The 22079-nt window shown below is 48.0% G+C and overlaps 2 protein-coding genes across 3 annotated transcripts in view; one reads left to right on the top strand and one right to left on the bottom strand.

The window, feature by feature from the left end:
• The window catches only part of ptprea (protein tyrosine phosphatase receptor type Ea), a 31143-nt gene extending 15456 nt beyond the window's left edge, over positions 1–15687 (bottom strand). The window contains exons 1-2 of one of the 2 annotated variants that reach the window (XM_068304951.1): positions 15575–15687; positions 2611–2768 (exon numbers count right to left, since the gene is read on the bottom strand). The gene's annotated coding sequence lies outside the window, so the exon portion shown is untranslated. The remainder of the gene's footprint in view (positions 1–2610; positions 2769–15574) is intronic. The other variant, XM_068304952.1, reaches the window with a different exon arrangement.
• Positions 15688–15985: 298 nt separating this feature from the next.
• Positions 15986–18011, top strand: LOC137588667 (clarin-3). Its single transcript, XM_068305862.1, has 3 exons — positions 15986–16831; positions 16929–17111; positions 17190–18011. Exons 1-3 carry the CDS (start codon positions 16600–16602, stop codon positions 17465–17467), a joined length of 693 nt encoding a protein of 230 aa, XP_068161963.1. The 5' UTR covers positions 15986–16599; the 3' UTR covers positions 17468–18011.
• The last annotated feature ends 4068 nt before the right edge of the window (positions 18012–22079 follow it).

Below are 22079 nucleotides of genomic sequence, written 5' to 3'. Positions count from 1 at the left end.
TATCGACCGATACAACCGGCGCGGGACGATCTGATGCTTGTCGGCGTTTGTATTTCTTGTGTCATACCGATTCCCGACAGACGTCTGAGACAGATTGACGACGGTTTACAAGCAAACGTTGGTTTTCGAACGCTTTAGACATTGAAAAAAATCGGAATTCGACCAAACATATTCGGATTTTTTTGGTCTTAGAAGTCGAACAAAATTTGGAAGTCCAACGCGAAACAAACGGCTTTTTCTCACCGCCAAGCGCGAGAAAAGGCAAGAAAAGTCCAGAGAAAACGTGACGGTAATGTGCTTTTTATTTTAGTTTACTGTATTCACTAATATTTTCACTTAATTTGCGTTCCATTGCCTACGGTACGAGTTACGGTACCATAGACTGACCAAAAGACGACGGTAACTCGTACCTTAGGCTAACCTGATTACGTCCATGGTTTTTTTTTCTGTCTTTCTTTCTCGCGTTTGCTTCTTTTGTATTTCTTTGATATGTTTCATTACTATACAATTTGATATATAAATGACATTATGAATTAACATATTATGTTGAAAAAAAGGTAGTTTTTTAGCGTCTTGGAACGGATTAAGACCATTTACGTTATTTGTAATGGGGAAAAATGTATTTGGAATTCGAACAAATCGATATTCGAACAGCCTTCAGGAACGAATTGCGGTCAGAAACCGAGGTTTGCCTGTATGTCTTTAACGTAAAAGTCGTGCAGAAATGTCAACTATGCTAACGTTAGAAGCCCACGCCGTGAGCCTAGACAGACGATAAATCCCTCCTGGGAGTCTCTTGACGACGGATAAGAGGAGCCAGACTGAACTGTCAAAAACCCTCCGACTGCTGAAGTGTCGAGCTTCATCCACCAGAATATTTTTATCACGACGATGTAGAGAAACAGAAAATAGCTGTTATTTCCAGCGATTATTTCCACAATACTCTTCTGCAGGATCCGCTGCGCCCACGGCACAGTATGAGAAGCACTTTGTTAATTAAAGATTGTGTAACCCTTCTATTCCATAGAATACAGGCCGTTCCGTGAGGCCCCCGGCGCCACAGCGAGCCTTATTGTCCTCCGATCTAAACGCAAATCAGAGAGGACAAACGCACGCAACACGCTGAGGGCACAATTTGCTATTTCTCGGAAACGGAAGCAGGGCATCCAGGCTTCACGCACTTCACGCTGGGGGGAGACCTGCCCCAACAATAAAACGTGTTGACAGACGCACGGGGGCACGACAGGACATCGGAAATGTTGAGGATAATGAGACGACGGAGGTGGTGGCGGCGGCCTGTGGACCTGCAGGTCACGACTGCTGCGGATTCTTATTATTTAAGGTACAAACAGCAGAAGGATTTAAAGTCAAAGGAAAAAATGTCTCTTCTGTTATGGAAACATTTCAAAAGTTCATCTGAAATTCCAGAATTCGCCGACTTGATCTCCGAAAAAGAAACGTCTTGACATTTGCGATGTGCGATCTGGGTCACGCACACACGTAATAAAAGCCGTTGTGTTTGCATACGGAGTGTGTAGGATCACATGCATATGTGTGTGTGTGTGTGTGTGTGTGTGTGTGTGTGTGTGTGTGTGTGTTTCTGCAGTGTAAGCACACGCTGTCCTCCATCTGCTGTTTGATAGCGGCTGTTTCCTTTCCTGTGCAGCCAGCCTTCCTGGGGGGGGGGGTTGGGGGGGGGGGGAACGGGAGCAAGGCTGCCGCACACTGGTGCACAATCAGGGTACGACACTGCACACACACACACACACACACACACACACACACTCGTTCCTCCTTTATCTTTCCTTCCTTCTTGGACTCCTGGCTTTGTTTTCCATTTCTCCGTCTACTGTGTGCTCCCTTTGTCTTTTTTTTTTTTTTATAAAGACGTCATTAAAACAGCTGGGGGGTAGAGGGGCGGGGGGAGGGCGAAAACAAGGGAAGTGTTAAATATGGGAGTCGACAAAAGCCCGGGTGATGATTGGCTCTCGCCGTTAACATCTTAATAATGACATCAGTCCAATGAAATTCCCATTAGCCGGCGTTAATGGCTCCTAATAACGAGAAGTCTGGCGATTAACGTGTGTGTGTGTGTGTGTGTGTGTGTGTGTGTGTGTGTGTGTGTGTGTGTGTGTGTGTGTGTGTGTGTGTTTGACAGAAACAGGCCATCTATCTGGAACAACAGCTTTGGCCATCCCTCCAAAACAAACCTTCCACCTCCATCCGCCTTCACTTTCTTTACATCCTAACACCTAAATACACGTAAAACGTGTATTATTACTATTTATATTATTATTATTACTTCATTATTCTTTTCTCTGCTTAAGTGAAAGTGAAGGAACAGAAAACTGCGTTTACATCGGGTCCCAAACGGATTCAACCTGGTTTCACAGATGCCGACCTCGGTTTTTTTATCGCTACCCGTCCACTTCCTGTTTCTGGATCTTTTTACCAGCTGACACAAACTGGAACCCCCCCCCCCCCCCCCCCCCCGACTCCAGATTGAGGAAGTGACTGCATGGCCTCGACACGCCAGGAACACGCTATAAAACCGTATAGGAAGAAAATAAAAAGCCCAAAAAAACAAAAACAAACGGTGAACTCAGTTACCTGGATGAGAGTAGATTCAGTGTATGAACATCATAGCAGGTCACATGGTTCTATCAGAGGCCCGTCGGCACGTCGTCGCCGCCGTCTTCATCAGAAGTTGGACGCCTCGGTCCCTGGATGCCGACGGGTTCCGGGTGTCGCGTGTCGCTGCTCACCGCCTTCAGTTTGACAGAAAGAAAGAAGTTAAGGAAACACGTTAAGCAATCGATGACACCGTCTTTGGCAAGAAGCGAGTTCAGGTCAGAGGTCAACTTCCCTCCCTGAGGAGGTGGTGTGAAGTAAGACACGACAGACAAGCTCGTCTCTCGTGATGAAGACCTGCAGCCTGCAGGGAAATGCAAAGGAGGAACTTTCCTGATCTGCAAAGGAAGGGTCCGGCAGCGTCTTTTTAGATTCCACGTAAAAACAAAGAGATAAAAACGACTCTCCCGATTTCCAAATCTACCGATCGACCAGACTCTTTCAGGGTATTTGCGTGAGAAGCTGTGTGCCGAAGCTGCAGCAGGGAGTCAAGTTGGCGCCAGCTAATATATTATCCCACAGGAGGCCCCGAGATGAGGGTGTTGGAGAAGAAAAAGGACAAGTGGCGCGATTTATCTACCTGGGAACGCTGAGCCGCCAAAGAATCTGGAGTTTTTGTGTTCACTCGGTTTTTTTTTTTGCTCTCGACTGTCGTGTGAAAACGCTCACAAATCTTTTCTCCGTTGTCGCAACTTTGACATTTTTGCAAATACAAGGTTTGTACCTGCCATGCCTAGTGGTTGCTATGGTGACGTTCCGATCTAGCCGAGCGGATGAGGAGGGGGGAGGGGGGGAGCGTTAAAGGATGGGGATTTGTTCACAGACCTCCCACCGCTCCAGCTTGTTGCTTTGAGGACCCCCACGAACAGAAAAAAAAGATGTCGTTGGCCCACGAGGAGAAGTCGGAGTCGCTATCGGCTTCCGGCGATAACGACAAAGTCTCCATGGAAAAGGTCAAAGCGCCCCCAACAGGTCGGAAGAGAAATCTCAAAAGGTCACGGATGAAAAGGAAATCAGATCAAATTAGTTTATTGTGCTCGGATATTTGTACACGATCAGGCCTGTAATTATTCAATAAGGATTACTGTCGTGTGTGTGTGTGTGTGTGTGTGTGTGTGTGTGATAGAAATTATTGAGTTGTGCTGGAATAGAGCAGCAGCATCAAAAAGAGACGCTCCATTGTGATTCTTGACGCTTAAAATGGACCAAATCAGCCCCAAGATGGAGAGTTATAATAAACATCTCTGCAGGAAACGGTTGCATGTTTCTGGACGCAGAAACACTCCACTTCCACACACACACACACACACACACACACACACTGGTTGCATCCTGGCATTCAGGTCTGCTGAGCGCCGTGGAGAAGCTCTAATGCTAAGCTAATCCTGATAATATCCCGTGGCGATTCGAGGTTATAATCAAATATCTGTAAATTTCCCCGGAGGAGCCGGATGGTTTCCAGACAGATGGTGGACGTGATCGTCTCCGTCAGTGGGTTCATTCATTTAGTGGGCAGATAAACGCCAACCCTGATTTAATACTCACCTGTGGCTGCCTCGGATCAATAACCAATAGAGCGACGGCAGAGAGTGATTAGATCAGCCTCTGCAATTGAGAGTCTATTGAGAAGAAGTGGTTTAAAAATACATTTAGAAGCTTTTATCAGCTTCATCGTTCACATTAACACCATTATGGTTTAGAGTGTGGTTTGTTCAGACACACCGTTCCAACAGATGATGGTGATCAGTGGTTATCTATAGCGATCAATGGTCATTTATGGTGATCAGTGGTCATCTATGGTGATCAATGGTCATCTATAGTGATCAATAGTCATCTATGGTTATTGATGGTCATCTATGTTCATCAATAGTCATCTATGTTCATCAATGGTCATCTATCGTGATCAAAGATCATCTATGTTCATCAATGGTCATCTATCGTGATCAATGATCATCTATGGTTATCAATGGTCATCTGTGTTCATCAATGGTTATCTATAGCAATCAATAGTCCTCAATAGAGATTAATGCTCATCTATAGAGATCAATGGTCATATATGTTGATCAATGGTTATCTATAGTGATCAATAGTCATCTATAGAGATCAATGGTCATCTATAGAGATCAATGGTCATCTATGTTGATCAATGGTCATCTATGGTGATCAATGGTCGTCTAGGGTGATCAATGGTCATCTGGTGATCAATGGTCATCTATAGTGATCAACGGTCATCCGGTGATCAATGGTCGTCTAGGGTGATCAACAGTCATCCGGTGATCAATGGTCATCCATTGTGATCAATAGTCATCTATGGTTATCAATGGTCATCTGTGTTCATCAATGGTCATCTATGGTGATCAATTAGGTTCTGCAGGCCAGTTAATTAGAGAACTATTAACAAAACTTTATCATCACTTCTGAACTGACATTTGTCGAACATTTCATTGAACAAAATGCGTGAAAGAATAATTAATTTCCGATTCAGAACCTCTGCGTCACAACGATACAATGACTTTTCTATCCCATAATGCCTTTCTCTCCCCGCCCTCCCGTTCTTCCTCTCACATCTTTAACCAATGCTTCCATTCCCAGGCGCGGGTTACCGGGGGCTCGGATCAAACAAGTCCCCAGCTGAAGATTCCCTGCGAACCTTTAACTCCTTGAACCCCAGCAGGTAAATATTCATGACCCAGAACGACTGGGGGGGTGGGGTTGAACGCCACACACCGAGACGCAAAAAGACACATGGAAAACACACACACACCCTGAATATGTCTGTGTGCTAATGCTGCTACCGCCCGAGGCTACGCGTCTCGTCTGCCTGGAGAAGCTCGTCTGGGAGCGGAGACGTTTTTCCCGCCGTGAACGCCTCGGCATTTTCAAAAGGATCTGCCAAAAAGAAAGGAACGCGAGCACAAACGTGTGTGAGACGCCACAACTCTGTCAGGATCGGCTGGTTTTTAATCAACTTTACAAGGTCGGCCGTCAATCCGGCAATTTAAGTTGGTGGATGATGATTAAATTAAGTTGGTCTCCTGTTGAGGAGGTTACCATCCCTCCGGTCCACGAATGCGACGTCTTCGGCTCTTTTTTAGCGTCACTGTGATTGTACGAAGCTGATTCAGAAGCAGGAAGAGAAACAGTTGAGCTCACATCCTGTGTGCGAGTCGTGGTTCACAGCCAAACGGGGGGGGGGCAAAGAAAGAACCCGACTGTGAGAACTAAAAAAAGGGAGAGGGTACAGCTTGCCTTCCTGTCCCTCCGCTGAATGGAGATGTCGCCCGTTTTTGCTCAACGGCGGCTCAGTTTGAGGCGCTTTAAGCCAGATTAGAGAGGAGGAAATGGCTCCGTTTGTCAGCGATGACCTAGAACATTTGCTGTGGGTGTGACACCCGTAAGCCCAGTATTAGCATTGATTCTGTAAAAACGATTTGTTCCGTAACAAACGCCGAAATAAATACAGGTCATGGACGATTTTGACCCACGACACCAACTGGAAGTCGGGGATTAAAAGTTCGCCGGTGGCTTTTGTTGGGAAAACTGACCCACGGGAGGCAAGAAGAGGGCCGATGGATGGATGGAGCGACAGGAAACGGAATTATTACACATCTAATCCATCAGTCAACACAAAAAAAACACAACGCATGCCTTTCAGTGATTGATGCCCAAGCAGGAAGTGGGAACGTTCAGCCACCTGCAGCTGAAAACCGCTTCGGATGGATTGCTTTGCAGGTTCTAATCATTCACGTTCAATTTGAAGGTATTACATCACAGAAAGCCGACAAAATGTGACCTCGCAGGAAACACGGGAACGTCCCAAACTCTCAAAACCACAATCAGAGGTTCTTTTCGTCTCCAGAACACATGAAAGTAAATACGGTCATGTAGTTATCAGATGGAGGGAAGCTTCCTCCACCCCACCCTTGTTCCAGGAAGCAGTTGTGTAAATATTCGGATGCGTAATTGTCTGATGTGTAACGTGAAACACGCTGAGGGGCCGCGAGGTCCAAGGACAAATGGATCGGATTTGCCCGACTGGCGGGAAATGCCCTGACTGCAAGATTTAATAATGCGGAAATAGAAAGTTACGATGGAATTACATCTCCGTGCATTCCAGACTCAAGTCAGGCTTAATCGCTTGCTGAAGTTAGGATAACATAAACCAGAGGCTCTTTTTTAACCTGTTTCTTTGTCGTCACAGCGAACCGGAGAGGACCGGATCTTTAACAGGTCACGGGAAACTGACCGTTCTGCATCATTTATGGGATGTGCTCGCGGTCAGCCATCGGTCTGATGGATGGCGAATCGCGCTCCAGCAGCGACGCCATCGATTTCCTGCATACACAAACCCCAAGACCCGCTGATCCGAGATAACGTTACGTCTTTAAAAGGCATCGGCGTTATATTGAGGCCATAAATTCAGCCCATTAGACTGATTTCCAGGACATTGATTTGTCAGAATGACGCTTCTTGATAGTTTACTGTGTACCTTCATCTCCGGCGCAGTGCGGGACAAACAGATTAAAAGTAAAAAAAAAAAAAGCTGCAGGACTGGTTTTGAACGTGGAAATTAAATGTCACGCTTGTTGTCGTAACCATAAAACCGTGACAGACCGTTAAAATCTCGTCAAGCGGGGCGACATTTCCGAGTTCACCTGTGATCCGGAACGTCTACGTCTGTAAATCACGCCGGTAAATATCAGTGATGACCTCATCCTTCATGGCACCGAAACGTTTTGAACGTGCAAAACAATCTGAAAATATTTGCTTCATTTCCGTGTGCTAGCTCTAGCCTAGCCTAGCCTAGCCAGTGGCTATCTCTTTCTGCCGTTGCTACCTGTCACCGCTTCATTGGAGAGATGAAAACCAAAGCCCCCCCTATGGAGCGCTCTGAGGAGTTGAGATAAGGTGGTGGAGGAGGGGATCTGGGTGGGGGAGGTTATCTGGAGGGGGTGGGTGGGGGGGGTTACTGATCTTTATGCCAAGCCAGCAGCTGTGTGATGGATTTCACACACACACACACACACACGTCCTCGTCTAGTCCAGCATTGCTTCGTGACAGAGGGCAGAAGGAACACCACCAGCAGGGGTTTCACCCGTTCAACCCCCGCCCTCCTGCTCCGTATTGGGGGGGGGGTGTGGGAACAAATGCACAATAAGCTGTTTCAAACCCATCCCTGCATCCCAAATGTGAAGAGGATAGCGCATCCCCTCATGACGCGTCCCTTTAGAATCTGTGGGATTACACCAACAGAGATGCCATGTCAGCCTCAGCAGAGGGTCAGAACTGGGCGGATTAGACTGTCATTAATACTGAATCGGGATTAGAGCAATCCTGAGGCAGCGCCGCCGCCACAGATTACCCCAAACCCAGCTGCAGCGAGGAAAGACAATGCCCGTATTGTTGTTCCAGACCCGACAGCGCCGCACGGTAACAAAGGACGACTCACTCCCAACAGGATTAGACAAGAAGAACCAGAACCAGACTGGATTTGGCAGATTATAACCCCAACAACTCAAAATTAGCCTTTTTAGTGGAGTTAAATGTTGAGAAATGACCTTTTAAAGATATTTAATGATGATATGGGTCCTGTGAGGAAGCAGAGAAGCATCGACGGTTCCTCCGTGTTAGGGAACTTCTGCAGATTTCAGATTCCACCAAAATTTGAAGCTTTATTTAAAAGCTCAAAATGACGAAAAGGTTCGGTAACAACTTCAAGGCAAGAGCCGAGGAACGCTAACTGGAACGATGGTCTCCTGCAGTCTCTGCTATTTTTAGAGAAAGCTCCGTCGCCGACATCGTTTCCCTTTCTTGTGGCTTCAAACGGAATACAAACAGCAGAGAGGAGTATTATTCCAGGCATTAACATTTCATTTCACAAGATTAAAGAAACCGATACTCTTCATATCTGGGGTTTGGCTGGAGTTACCCCCCCTCCCCCGCGTTCAAGATAAATAAAGTTATTGTTATTTTGAACGGAGAAAAAAGACAGAGAGAGAGAGAGAGAGAGAGGAGGTTACTGAGAGGCCGAAGGGAGGAAGGAGGATTCAGATGGGCTAGTGTGACCTGCCCCCGCCCCAGGAAAACAAATGACATCAGAGGAGCTGCCAATCAGCTGACTCAGAGCGCCACAACCCGAACAAAACACGGCTCGCCGCGATGAGGCCCACTACTGTCCCCCGTAACGAGACTCTTCTAGACACCTGCATCGAATTCAATTCCAGTCATATTAGAGGGAGAAATTTAAAAGCAATTACTGAGGCTGATCGGGTCGACTCTAACGAACATTATTACACGCAGATTTGATGACGAGGCGTAAACTGCGAGCGACGTCGGCGCTACGCCGATGACTACAGTGGTACCTCTACTTACGAATGTCTCTACATATGAAGCGCCTCAACAGGGAAATATTGCCTCTGGTTATGAAAGAAATTTGGAGTTACGAAAGATAAATATACAGTATGGGCTGATACTAGCAGCTCCCACAGGTTCCTGAACGCAACATTCTTATAGCTGCTCCGCCATTGGCTGTTACCTAGCATCCTGGCATCCCATTGGCTAAGAGGGACCTCTATGTGTAGCTAGATAGGTGTCTATGCAGCGTCCTCGACATTCGGCCCTCGACCCATGAGGTGTTCTGATAGTTTTACGTAAATATATCAACTTTTAGAGTATTCACTATGGACCCCAAGAACGTGACGGAGAAAAGAGGAAAAGAAAAGACGAAGAAAAGAGTTTTTTTGTTCGTACAAATAAATCAAGAGATGATAGAAAAGCATGAAAAAAAGGGACGCGTTTGGTTGATCTCAAGTCGATGCTCGCTCTTGGTGGAGACGGCGCCGTTTCGCCTGGATTTGGATTTGTCGCCAAGTTAATGTCAAGAAAATAGGATGGAAAAAAAAAAAAGAAAAGTCAATTCCAATCCGATGGGGGTCCAAAGGTCAAAAAAATTCATCGCCTGACATGTTGGATCTCACCGATAAGACCCAGACGAGGTCCTCAGGAGACAGACGGTAGTGTATTAAACCAGATCTGATGTTAAATTAATGACTTTATGTTTCATGTCTGACGCGACAAACAGCAAACGAGTCCGACCCCTGCAGGGGAACACATCAGACAGAAGCAAACGCTTCGCACGACGCCCACCTCAGCGCAGTTCTCACAAATAAATAAATGGCCTATTTACCTTTTTTGACATCCGGCAAGGAGATTAGTTTAAGATTAGATTGCTTTTCTTTCGGGGAGGGGGGGGGGGTTACAAATGAAAACGCAGCGGAGGCGTGGAACTGGGATATTTGTTCATTTGCTGCTTTAAAAAATGGGACATTCCCTTAAAAAATTATCCTCGTTTAGGGAAAAATTACTCAAAATTTCCAGCATCATTTTTTGTTTGATAAAAGTCGTTCTGAACCCAAACCCAGACGGACTCACGCTGCCCCCCCCCCCCCATCCCCTTCCTTATATAATCCAGCAGGATCTAAAGGAGGCCTAATTGAACACATGCTAATAAAATCTCTCTTCATCAATGGTGGTGGTGGTGGTGGTGGTGGTGGGGGGGTTATAACTGTTAGATCCCTGTTTCATCACCCGGTTGAGCTTTGGTTGTGGTTTAAAGTGAAATCTACCCCCACCACCTTTTTTTTACTCAACCATGTTTATCTTCTACATCCACCCCCCCCCACCCCCCATAATAACCAATCACAGGTCTAGAGGAGGGGGATGCTGCACCACCTTTTGTGAAGGTACAGTTGTGAATGGATTGCAGGACAAATCTTTTTATTTCCTGTTGTAGTCCTGCCAAGTAGGGCAGCCCCCCCCCCCTCACAGGACCCAACAGAGCCAACATCCCCCCCCCCAATCTGATGCTAAAAAAAAAAAAAAAAAAACTAATAAACTCCACGGAGACACAAATCCGTCCCGTTTGGAGGCAAGAATCCGCAGCCGGCTGTCGCATCTCAAATCCAACCCAGACGCTCGTAAAATAAATAAATTTAAAAAAAGGCGGCAAACGAGGGCGTGCCTGAGCGAGGCGTTTTCCCTCCCCAGGGAAGATCTGATGATCAAACCCTTTCCTGTCTCTTCGTTGAACCCCCTCTCCGGGGGGCAAACAGAGGGGCGTGGGTGAGGGGCTGTTTGGATTTTTCTCTCATGTCAGACGTCAGTCGTCCATTTGAAAAGTGCAATCCCATCATGCTCCTGTGCAGCGACGGGCCTACGAGAAGGAGGAAGAGGAGGAGGAGGAAGGCCTGGGGACACATCTTCATCGTCAGGACCGTGATCTATAATCTCATTATCTTTCCCGTCACAGTTTTCGAGGAAAAGCACAGAAAACGCTCTTTTTCTCTGTTCCGACAGCAGCTCTTAATTATCCAACGCACAAACATCCCACAATGCAATGTGACATGAAGAAGGCGGAGCCGGACATTTGTAATGAAGCAAGGCCGCTAGCGTCGTCTAGCTCGGTCATCTCGTACATCACAAAAAAATCAAGACGACAAATAATAATCAGGCTGGGTTAGCTACCAAACTGATGTCAATCTGCGCTATTATACTAGCAATATGTAAATATTTGTAAATAAATAACGCATAATTTTGCATATAATTAAACAGCCTAAAAAGCATAATAAGAATTTGTCACTGGCGACGAGAAAAATCGAAATCAAGGACAATAACGACAAAATTTGCGTGAAAAAAACCGTATATAACCTGCTAATTATGATGAAACCAAAGATGAAAGAGGATTTTTTTTTTGGCAGAATAAGAATTTTAAATAATGAGCCTCACATGTATGACAGTGGTGTCCAATTACGAGCTCTCAGTTCCATAAAAGCACCAAATCGCTGCTCGCGCCTGAATCTCTGCTGGCATCAAAGCCGACTGTAATTATGCTGCAGAAACATCCCATCATTGTGAGGGGATGGTGTGGATGTGGACGAGCACAAACAGGCTTTTGGTGAGTGTTGTGTGTGAAAACACACACGTTTAGATCACCGTAGCATGAAGAGAAAGCGTGTACGCCGGCGGTTATTTCACACGTGACGCGCCGCTGCAGCAAAGTGGGACCAGATGACATCTCCACGGCTGAAGGTCAGCGTGACGAAGACGAGGATCGTCTTACAGCGACGAGTCGACGCGGCCTCCTCCGTCACGACCATTGATCATACGTGATGACACTCGAAACAGGGAGAAGTGTCTCTATTACATGTTGGAGGACCGTAATCTGATGAATCACATGGTTTTCTTGGGGGGGGGGGGTTGATACACGGGATCATAATGATTTTATTAATCATTCTGATTCATGATTAAATTCATCAGACAGGCGTGATCCTGAACACGCGTGCTTTTTAGAACCTTTGCTTTGGATTTATCGAGCAAAAACAGACTAAAGTCGTGTAAGCCGGCCAGAGGTTGCTATGGCAACATCACCTCTAAACAACACACAACAACAGCTTACCTTTTTTTCAATTCAAGGTGCTTACGAGCTTTTTTTTTTTCTTCTTTGACGATAACAGCCAATCAACGCCTGCTAACACGAGAACCAATCATTGCACAGTTAAACCAGGAAGTACCTCCCCTGAAGTAGGAACTACAAAAGTGCCTAAAAACTGACTGAGAACTACAAAAAGCTTCCACTGCTCTTCAGTCCTCCGGCGCCACGCCCGAGGTGAACCCTGCCTCTCACCCGCAAAATCTGCAAAAGCAGAAAAAGCGGCTAAGAAGATGAATGAATGAATGAATGAATGAATGAATGCATGCATGCATGCTTCAAACTGTCCCCATCGTTGATTAGCATGTTAGCATGCTAAAACTTGGCGACGATTTTTTGCATCAAAAATTTGACCTCCTTCCACCTGCAGGAAGCGATTCCTGCAGAATTCACATTACAAAACTTTTTGTCGGTGGGTGAATCTAAAAATAAACGCCTCGGCGCGTAGAAACGGTTCTGCTGACACACAAGCGTGAGACGAGATAACGGCGTCCTCTTCAACCGGCAGGTGTGAAAAAATGTGCATCAGAGCTGGTGGAAAAACTCCGCAGGTAAAAAGACATGATGATCACACAGCGGCAGCCTTGAAAGAATGAATAGGAAACAGGGACTCTGGTAAGCATCCATTATTCGTTACGACGTACTCCTCTATGTCAACAGCCTTTGTAGCGTCACAGCCTGTCCGTTATCTCCTCCGTCTCTCTTTCATTCGAAGCTCAAAACTTTTCATCCCAAAAGGCCGAGTTCCAGAACATCTTTTAACGATGATCCTCAGTTTTTTTTAAAATGTTGAAATAAGACGTGATTTTTTATTTATTTTTTTTTTTTTTAATCCACATTACCCAGCCTGGCTTTTCGCACTAATTGCATCATCTTTTGATTTCAAGATGGCATCGCAAACATCCCGCTATCTAGGAATGTGTGGGCGGCGCCGCCTCCAAGTGCGTACGAGAAGGATGGCGAGCAAACAACAACAACAACAACAACAACAACAACAAAAAACCAGCTTTCAAGGAAATCCTGGATGTTTCTCTTCCAGGCCTGTTTCCAGCCTCGCCTCCATTGTTTCCTGCACAAAAAGGAATATTTGTTTCCCCCCCCCCCTTTTCAGCTAAATATATAAAGTGGAGCGAAACATTGCTGGAGATGTTAAATCAGGTCGCGTCAGTGCAGGGATTTAATCTCCTCCTCTACGCCAACTTCAGTTGCCACATTTGGAATTAAAAATCACGCTGTAAAATTACAACACGCTGTCCCTGAAGGCAGCACGCATGCGTTGGGATGTGATTGTTTGGCTGCCTTTTATTCGCCTTCTACAAGCTGAAACACACACACACACACACACACACACACACACACGTTACACGCCTTCAGAGACTCGTAAAACAACTGCGAGGTCACGGCAGCTCAATCTTCCTTTTTAAGAGCTTTTGTGGAGTTTCTCCGTGTAGCGACCGACAGGAAGTCAGTAGAGAAACGATGACTCGCCTGGGGGGAGGGAATAAAACCCAGCTTCCCCCCCCCCCCCCCAGGGGTGTATTCTCCTATTTAAGTCAGAAAGTTGGTTTGGAATCCCCTGAGGAGGTGTGAAGATTAAAAAAAAATGAAGATGATTATGCAAGGACCCTTCACAATAAAAGTCCACGCTGCTTTGACATGTAAAGACTTTTAATCTGAAATAGTCAAAACAGGCAGATTTACCTCTAAAGGGACAATTCATTGCAAAATAAAAATGTTATTTATCTTCATGAACGCTCAGAATGGCTGAGCTGTTAGCCGGTTAACTCTTCCTGCACCGTGATACGGAGAGAAAATAGTTCCTCCAAAAAAAACCGCTTCCGCCTGTAGGCAGGTGAGGCTTTCTTGAACGTTCATGTGGAGCCAAACCCTCAGATATCCACCTGGTCTGGTCCAGGAAGGAGAAGAAGATCTGGATTTGATCTGGATCTGCCGCTCCTTTGGTCACAATTATCGATTTAATTCCACTTCCTCCTCAAAAGATGAACTCTCCCCCAGCGCCTCGTGTGCTGGACCAGATGGCGGGGGTTAATTCTGACACATGCAAACGGGAACAACCTTGATCTCCGTCCAGCTGCTTCAGGCCGAACCCGACAGACGGTGGACACACACACACACACACACACACCTGCATGGCTTCGGTTTGTACACACATCCATCATGAGTGTGTGTGTGTGTGTGTGTGTTTTAATAAGAGGGATGGCTCCGGCTAGCAGTTTGTCCAGCTGCCCTGGCAGCGGCGTTCAGAAGTCGCTCCTCTGACGGCGGCGCTGAGGTCCCACCTGACTCTGAAGCTCCAAAAAGAGCTCAAAAAGAGGGACGCATTTTCACCCCACCCCACAGAAGATGTTGCATCACGACTGAATCATCTGAGATCGCTGCCAAAAATCCAAAGCCGGGCCCTCCAGGGTTTGCATTCTGTGGCGTCGCCCGCAAGCACAAACACGCCTTCTTCCATTACAAAGAAATGAGGAGCTCAAAGTCATTCTGGAGCTACCGTTGGAGGCAGAACGGACCATCTTCAGACGTAGTTGGGTCCTCCACGTCGTGCCGCTGCAGCCTGGCGGAGAACACAGCGAGTGAGAGCGGCGGCGGTGGCGGTGACCCAAAAAAACGTCTTGGAAGCGAGAAAACGGGAAGAAAATATCAGCTGCAAGTTAAAAACCCGCTGAGCGCCTCAGATGCCGTCGATCAAAAAACCATGTTTGCAGATGATGTGCAGCCGTTTGTGTCATCCTGAGGATGACCATGCTGGAGGCGAATGGGGGCCGCCACATGCAACACGTGTGTGCAACTTCTTATCTGACCCCCTCAGACGGGGTCAGATGTCTCCTTTTCACTCATATCAGGGTTGATGCCACCCTTCATCGCTCATCTTCATCTCCCAGCGTCCGTCTGCTGACCTCCTGACCTCCTGGAGGAAGAACCTTCTTCTTTCCTCACATCCAACAAAATAAAACTACTTAGAAACCAATCAGAGTTGTGGATGTGGAGACACCTGGACGTCACTTAGAAGTAAAGACGCCACCTGCGTGGATGGAGATGATCACCGCGTCCATCGTGATGAATCCAACACAAACGGAGCAGATCAACCGGGGAGGGGGGGAGCAGGGACATGAAAACCGGACAGCAACTCCAAAGCGCCCGGTCCACGAACCCCACATGGACGCACCGGGTTGTCAAAACGGGGTAGGGGGGGGGTTGAGGAATGTAAAATGACGATAAACATCTACGGAAAGGCGCGGACGCCGCGTCACACCGCCAGTGGACGGATCACGTGAAAAATCCTGCCGCGTCCGCTGCGCGTAACGGCCAGGTAGCACCACGGCGCAGCCCGTCAAATCATTTTTATTTATTTTTTGACGTTTCCCACGCGTCAGAGGAGTGTCAGAGTGTAAAACGCGGCGTGATGGAGCGGAAGGGAACGGAACACTCACCTGCTCGGCGTCGGTGTTACATTCCAGAGCGCAGATTGTCTTGGAAAAGGCGAGGCGATGCTTTGGCGCTGCCGCCTGTCACCGGGAAGGAGGAGTTTGTGTTTACTCCAACACAACACAGCCGCCGGCAGCCGAGCGCGCCGAGACCGCTGCCCGTTAGGCGGGGAGAGGGCGCCACCGTCTGGCCACGCACCGCAATTACGCACGGAGAACCACAGAGACGCCGGTGGAAAGACGTCATTATATGTCGTTTTGGAGATTAAAATAATAAAATCCAGATAAAAGAGATTCAACAAGTTTATCGTGAGAACAGGGCAATAAAATAAAAATAAAATAAATAAATTAAATTAAATATTGGAGTGGATCCAGAGGTGGAGTTTTTTTTATGACCGCATTTAAAGAATAAAACCGTAAATTTATGGAAAGAAAAACTGATAGGAGGACGAGTAGCAGAGAAAAATTTCTCTATTAAATTAATTCTATTTGTCTTCTTAAAAGTACTATTCTCAGGTTATATTTCTTCTTTCGGGGGCTTTTATTCATATTTTAAATCCCAATATTGTCACTTCATTCTCATAACACATTTTATCGTTTGACTGGTTTCTCTTTATGATCCCGATTCGCCCTCACAGGCGTGACGTCGGTTTTATCGGTGAACTCTCTCATCCAATGAAATGACGTCGTTGATGGTTTTAGTGCCTCGTTGGTTCTAATTCCAGTAAGTTTTGTGTTCCGAGAGTCAATCATTAAACTTCTGCGTGTTTTACGGCTCCATGATGAGAAGAACAGACTTTGAGTCCCGGTGGAGGAGGTTCCCTCAGGTGTTGATCTGGCTCCTCACCATGACAACCAGCTGGTCTCTTCAAACCAAAGGTCACCGCTGTAATCTGGAGGTTTTATGACGGACCGCCGGTCCACCCAGGAGGGTGTATCTCACACACAGCGACTGTCCAGAGGAGCCCGACCTGCTCCGACGCCCCGCCGGAGGATCTCACCTCGTCTGGTTCAGCTGGAACTCTGAGGAAATGCCCTCCAGGAAGAAGACCCTCCACTTCCTCTCCAGCGCGCTGGCCACCTGCATCGCCGTGGTGGTGCTGGGGTTCGGCATGACCCGGGAGTGGTCCGCCACCACCATGGGTTGTGCTGGAAGTGTGAACGGTTCCGTCGAAGGGTCAGCTGAGGTCACGTTGGAGCTTTTTGACGGGATCTTAAAGAGAGACGTCTGCCCCCCATTCGGAGGTACCAGCCAGTTTCAAGGTGAGTTCCTCTCAAAGGAACCCTCTCAGGGACCTGGGACCACCCCACACCGGGTCCAGACCGGATGTGACTCCTAAACGCCCTCTGTCGCCCGCAGTGATCCCGGCGCTGCTCGGCGCCCTCACCCCGTGTGTGCTCCACGGTCTGGTTGTGTGCTTCCTGGTTGTGTCCCTCGTCTTTTCCGCTTCCAGCATCCTCATCTCCCTCTACAACAGCGTCTCCAACCCTTACCAGACCTGCGTGGGGCCCCAGGGGGTCTACGTGTCCAGCTCGATCAGCGGTAGGCGACGCTAACGCGCGTTCCGGGGTTTCCGCTGTGTAACACTGCGTAACGGCGCTCTCTCTCTCTCTCCTCCAGCCTGCCTGTCCGTCGTGGCGATGATCGTGTTCGTCCTGAACGTCAGCTTCACCGACATGACCAAGCAGCTGGTGTGGAGCGTGGCGGGGACGAGCGACGTGGAGCTGCGGGACGCGTCCTCCCAGATGCTGCTGGGGTTCTACCTGGTCATACCGTACGCGGCCTGCTCTCTGCTCGCCATCCTGGTGATCTACATGTATGACCACGCAGCCTACACGCACAGGAGGGAGCAGCAGAGGCCCACGGAGGACGCGCCCAAGGAGATCATGATGTATTAAGGGGGGGGGGGGGGACCCGTTTGTGCGTTTTCACGGACTGGTAGATGTGCGGACAATCCTTTAAATGCACTTTCACAGGATGGTGTTTTTAATTTATGCGCATTAAGAACAACACTTTTATTATCCATGTTTTAAAAAGTCAGTTCACTTTTAAGACTTCCTGCTTTAGCATCGAGCTGATCAATTATTTACACACTGACACGTGCCTCACCGTAAATCAAATGCGTCTGGAATGACGCACAACGCCACACAAAAGCAGGTGAACACTTCATTTTAAGGTCGTGCTTCTTTTTAGTGAAACTAAATCAACTCTTTCCTGACACTTGATGTTGATAAATAAGCACAAAGTGAACAAGAAAGTCGTGAATGGATTCACAAACGGGTTCGTTCGTTTCTGCTGCCCCCTATCGACGGACTGATGTAAATGCAAATAACATTTACAGTCTAAACGCGGATTAAAGTTCAAACCTGTCACTTTAATATTCTTGTAAACCATTACACGGCACATGACGTCATTTCATCTTCTTTCTTTTTTCTTTTTTTTTAGATATATTATATATTGTAAAGAATTTTGATGACGTTAAATGTTTTTACCTCTGATCCAATGCGTTACAAATGTTCACAACGCCTCAAAAATTTTTTTTGCTGATTCGTTCCAAATCATTAAACATGACATTAACCGCCGTCAGCTGAGTCATCTTTAAATGATCCGATCATTTATCCCATCATGCATCATTATTGAAATGTCTTAGAGATGACCTTTGCGTGACGCCAGTGAGAGGCCCGGCCGATAAAACGTTAGAAGTTAAAAGATCCCCCCACCCACGCCCCCCTCTGCATCTGCCGATCAAACCTGTCGAGTCGTTCCCCATTGTGCCCCCCCCCCCCCCTCCCCACAGACAGCTGTGACTCACATGACGGTGTTGACACCAGAGCGAGGCCGGGTTTCCTGTTACCGTTTCCCGTGTCCCCATCACTCAGGGCCTGGAGTCTGTTTGGACATGCCCTCCCCAGCGCCTCTCAGCCCACCCCCACCCCCACCCCCACCCCCGCCACGCCTTCTACCTGCCTTCAAAAGAACCACTCTACCTTCAAGTCTCACACTTCAAGGGACCCGTGGAGCGACGCGGCCATCCGCTTTGTGGACGTCGCCGCGAATGTGGATTAAATTTCGGAGAGTGGATGCTTTGTGCGATGACAAACGCCGACAGGAGTTGTTAGTCCGAAACCCGCCGCGGCTTTTGAAGTGCAAACACTTCTTGGATGGAGAAGCTCCAGCTTCCTAAAGTCCAACACCCCCCACCCCCACCCCCCCTCTCTATTTGCTTAGTTTTTGATTCAGCACAAACAGGCCTGCTGGGAGGAGGCTAAATGCTAAGCTAATGCACAACAGGGCCAGATGTAACTAATAAATGTAACCAAATGTAACTCAATGTAATGTAATATAAATGTAACTGCTCCTTAAGGTTAAATAACTCATAACTGTAATGTTTGTAACTTGAATTAATTACTTATTCAAGTTACAAACATTATAGTTACACAGGAAATGTAGTTTTGGTCGAGCTATTTGTTTTTAGACACTCTGTCCTTTTTATGCTCTCGCGGGCCACATAAAATGGTGTGGAGGGCCACATTTGGCCCCCGGGGCCTTGGGTTTGACACATGTGCTCTAGCCACTGGAAGCCCTGGAGATCATGTGACCTGTGATAGACCTCCTGGTTGGTCAGCGTATGATCTTTACTGGAATGGTGATTCTGCAGCATCGGAGATGTTTCCTGGTATCAATCACCCGTCTTCTCCCGTGCAAACACTCATTGGATTAAAATCTGACGGGGGGTGCGACCCCCCCACCCCCCCACCTCTCAGCATACGGTCCCGGATCCCCCCTGGATCAGCGGGACGCCCTGAGACCTGACCACTGCCTCTGTGTGACCGGATTAAAGCGGGAACTTGTGTACCTGTGAAACTTTACCCCCCCCCCCCCCCCCCAGCTCCCGCATTACAGAGACTGTGAAAGAGACACCTCCAGCTGCAGGGCGGGGGGGGGGGGACACAGTGGCCACGTAGGGTCCACTCTGGTGGGGCATGGCGGGCTGGGGAGGGAGGGGGTGGTTGATTTCACCTTCTACCTAAGTGATGAGAGGTGTTTATTGGGGGGGGGGGACTGAAACACTTCATAATGGAGCTTTAATATGATGTCCTTATTACTCCTGAGTGACCTTTGACCTCCCAAAGGGCCACTAAGGTGGGAGTGTCCCATTCCTTATGTATGTTCCCATGAGGTTATGAATATTTACGTCAGCTGATGCTATCTGAAACGCCTTATAAGGGCATGTGCCCCCCCCCCCAGGTTGTTCCTTTATATTTCGGTACAGAAATCCCACTTTTGATCTGAAAGTGAAAGCGAGGACGCGGTGGCACCAGGTGAGGGGCCACGCCTCGCCCCGCCGTACCGACCAGGTGACACCAGGAGGCGGGCGGGTTTATCTCCGCCATTCATCTTAATTTGTCAGTGAAGGCTGAGGTAAGAGGGGGGAGGAGGAGGAGGAGGAGGGTGTGAGGGGGGGGGGGGGTTAAAAGGTAATTGCACCCCTGCTGCTCCATTATGGTGTCATTCCACTGTTAACACAAGATAAGATCTTCTCCAAATTACCTGAAGCCAATTCTCCACTTTACCTGGGACAGACAGAAGAGACAGAGAGGGGGGGGTGGGTGTAGGGGTGTGGGGGAGGGGGGGTCCAGAGACAAACTTCACTAATCCATCTGACCAATCCGTCTGCACGGTGAAAAAAGAAATCAAAAGGAAAGAAAAAGTCTCCATCTGATAGAGGATGACAGTTTACAGCCGGGGTGATGGATGGATGGATGGATGGATGGATGGATGGAGGGGAGGGCTGAGCACTTTCTCCGTCCCACGCCGGTTGACATCGCCGGTGATGAATGTGTCTCTGATTGGCAGGTGTGATGGATATCAGCCCCCACCCCACCCCACCCCACCCCCGACACACCGAGGGACACGCAGTTAACCTGCCGCTCAACAAACGCTTCCTGTAAATTGGCGCCATTTGACCCGGACAGACAGACGAACGGCTGATGGGAAGGAAGGAAGGAAGGATGGGGGGGGGGCAGAGTGTTCAAGTTAAGGCTACCTGATAAAGACTGACCCTTATTTGCGTCTGTGGGGCAGTTTCTGACCCGGTTCTGGGACCAGGTTCCATCCAGGAGGGCTGCTGGAGTTCTGCACCAGGGGGCAGTGGTGAACAGTCGGACGCACCCCTGTCCCCCGATGACGACACAGGGGCAGCTGCCTTGATTCCAACAGGGCAGAGCCACAGGCCCCGGACCCGCAGGAGGTTCCGATCCACAGGGGCCACGGAGACCCGCTGCTAACGCGCGTAAATCCCAGCATTCCACGGGGCGCGTTTTCTGTCCGGACGCGTCACGCGTGAAAAGCTGGATGACGTGGAGTTGTTGTGGAAGTTAAAGCGTTTCCCTCCACCTTTAAATCACGTGATCGTCCCGTGAAAATCTCGCGGAGCGTGCGTCATCGTGGATCTGAGCGTTTTTGGCAGCAGATGGAGCGGAGGTGTGCGCGCACACACACGCACACACAGACACACACACACACACAGACACACACACACACACACACACACACGCACGCACACACACACACACACACACACACACACACACACACACACACACACACCGTGGTGCTTCGTGAACGGATTAAAGGATTTGCAAAGCTCTGTCATGAAGCCGTCAATCATTGTCACACCTGCCTGGAATACGGCGCTGACCGCAAGGAGAGCTGGAAAGAAGGGGGGGGGGGTTATAACTTCATCTGTCTCCACATCAACACCTCCAGGAATAAAAAAAAAAAGAGGGGGGGGGGAAGGATGGGGAACTCGACATTAGACACTGCAAATTAAGCGCTGCGTCTCAATCCGTGCGCTTTACCTCCAGGAATGTTGTCGTAATCCAACACTGACGCACCTCTGCGCCATTCCGCAGCGCAACCCGCGACGCAAAGCCTTGAGAGCGGTAATCACCCCCCCCCCCCATCATGAAACAGAGGGTCTTTATACGGAGAAGAATTTGATAGCAGCTTTTTAAACTGTGCGTAAAAAAGACAATCCAGCTCCTGAAAAGGAGGAGACGTTCAGTGTCATTCACCGATGGAGACACGGTGTCTGCCCGCTGGGGGGGGGGGGGGGGGGGGCATCACCGGGGGCATCACCGGGGCTTCAGGGCTGTTGGGATGTCCGTCAGAGAGAAATGGATGACCTCTGACCCAGACTGATCTGGGTTTAACCAGACTAATTTTAATTTGGGAACGTAATTACGTCCTGAATCCACGTTCTCTTTCTGTTTAAACTCTAATCTCGATCCACAGAAGATGAAAAGTATTTAATCTGCATTAAAAATATTTCACCTCATTCACAAAAAGAGATCCAATCCACTTTATTTATACAGCACAATTTAAATAAACACAAGGTTCCCAAAGTGCTGCTACAGTAACTAGATAAAAACACCAGTTAAATAAAATATCAAGTAAAAATCCAGTAAAATGATTTAAAATAAGCTAAAAGCGTAAATAAAATCAGAT

This window comes from Antennarius striatus, chromosome 21, assembly GCF_040054535.1.
Source record: "Antennarius striatus isolate MH-2024 chromosome 21, ASM4005453v1, whole genome shotgun sequence".
Classification (NCBI taxonomy): domain Eukaryota; kingdom Metazoa; phylum Chordata; class Actinopteri; order Lophiiformes; family Antennariidae; genus Antennarius; species Antennarius striatus.
The sequence above is the reverse complement of the archived record's forward strand: the minus strand, read 5'-3'. Positions and strand labels throughout refer to the sequence as shown.

Bases quoted from the DNA above. Each gene is read 5' to 3' on its own strand.
- LOC137588667 (XM_068305862.1), top strand. From the start codon at position 16,600: ATGCCCTCCAGGAAGAAGACCCTCCACTTCCTCTCCAGCGCGCTGGCC. The intron at 16,832-16,928 runs GTGAGTTCCTCT...TGTCGCCCGCAG, and splicing joins AGGTACCAGCCAGTTTCAAG to TGATCCCGGCGCTGCTCGGC. The intron at 17,112-17,189 runs GTAGGCGACGCT...TCTCTCCTCCAG, and splicing joins CGTGTCCAGCTCGATCAGCG to CCTGCCTGTCCGTCGTGGCG.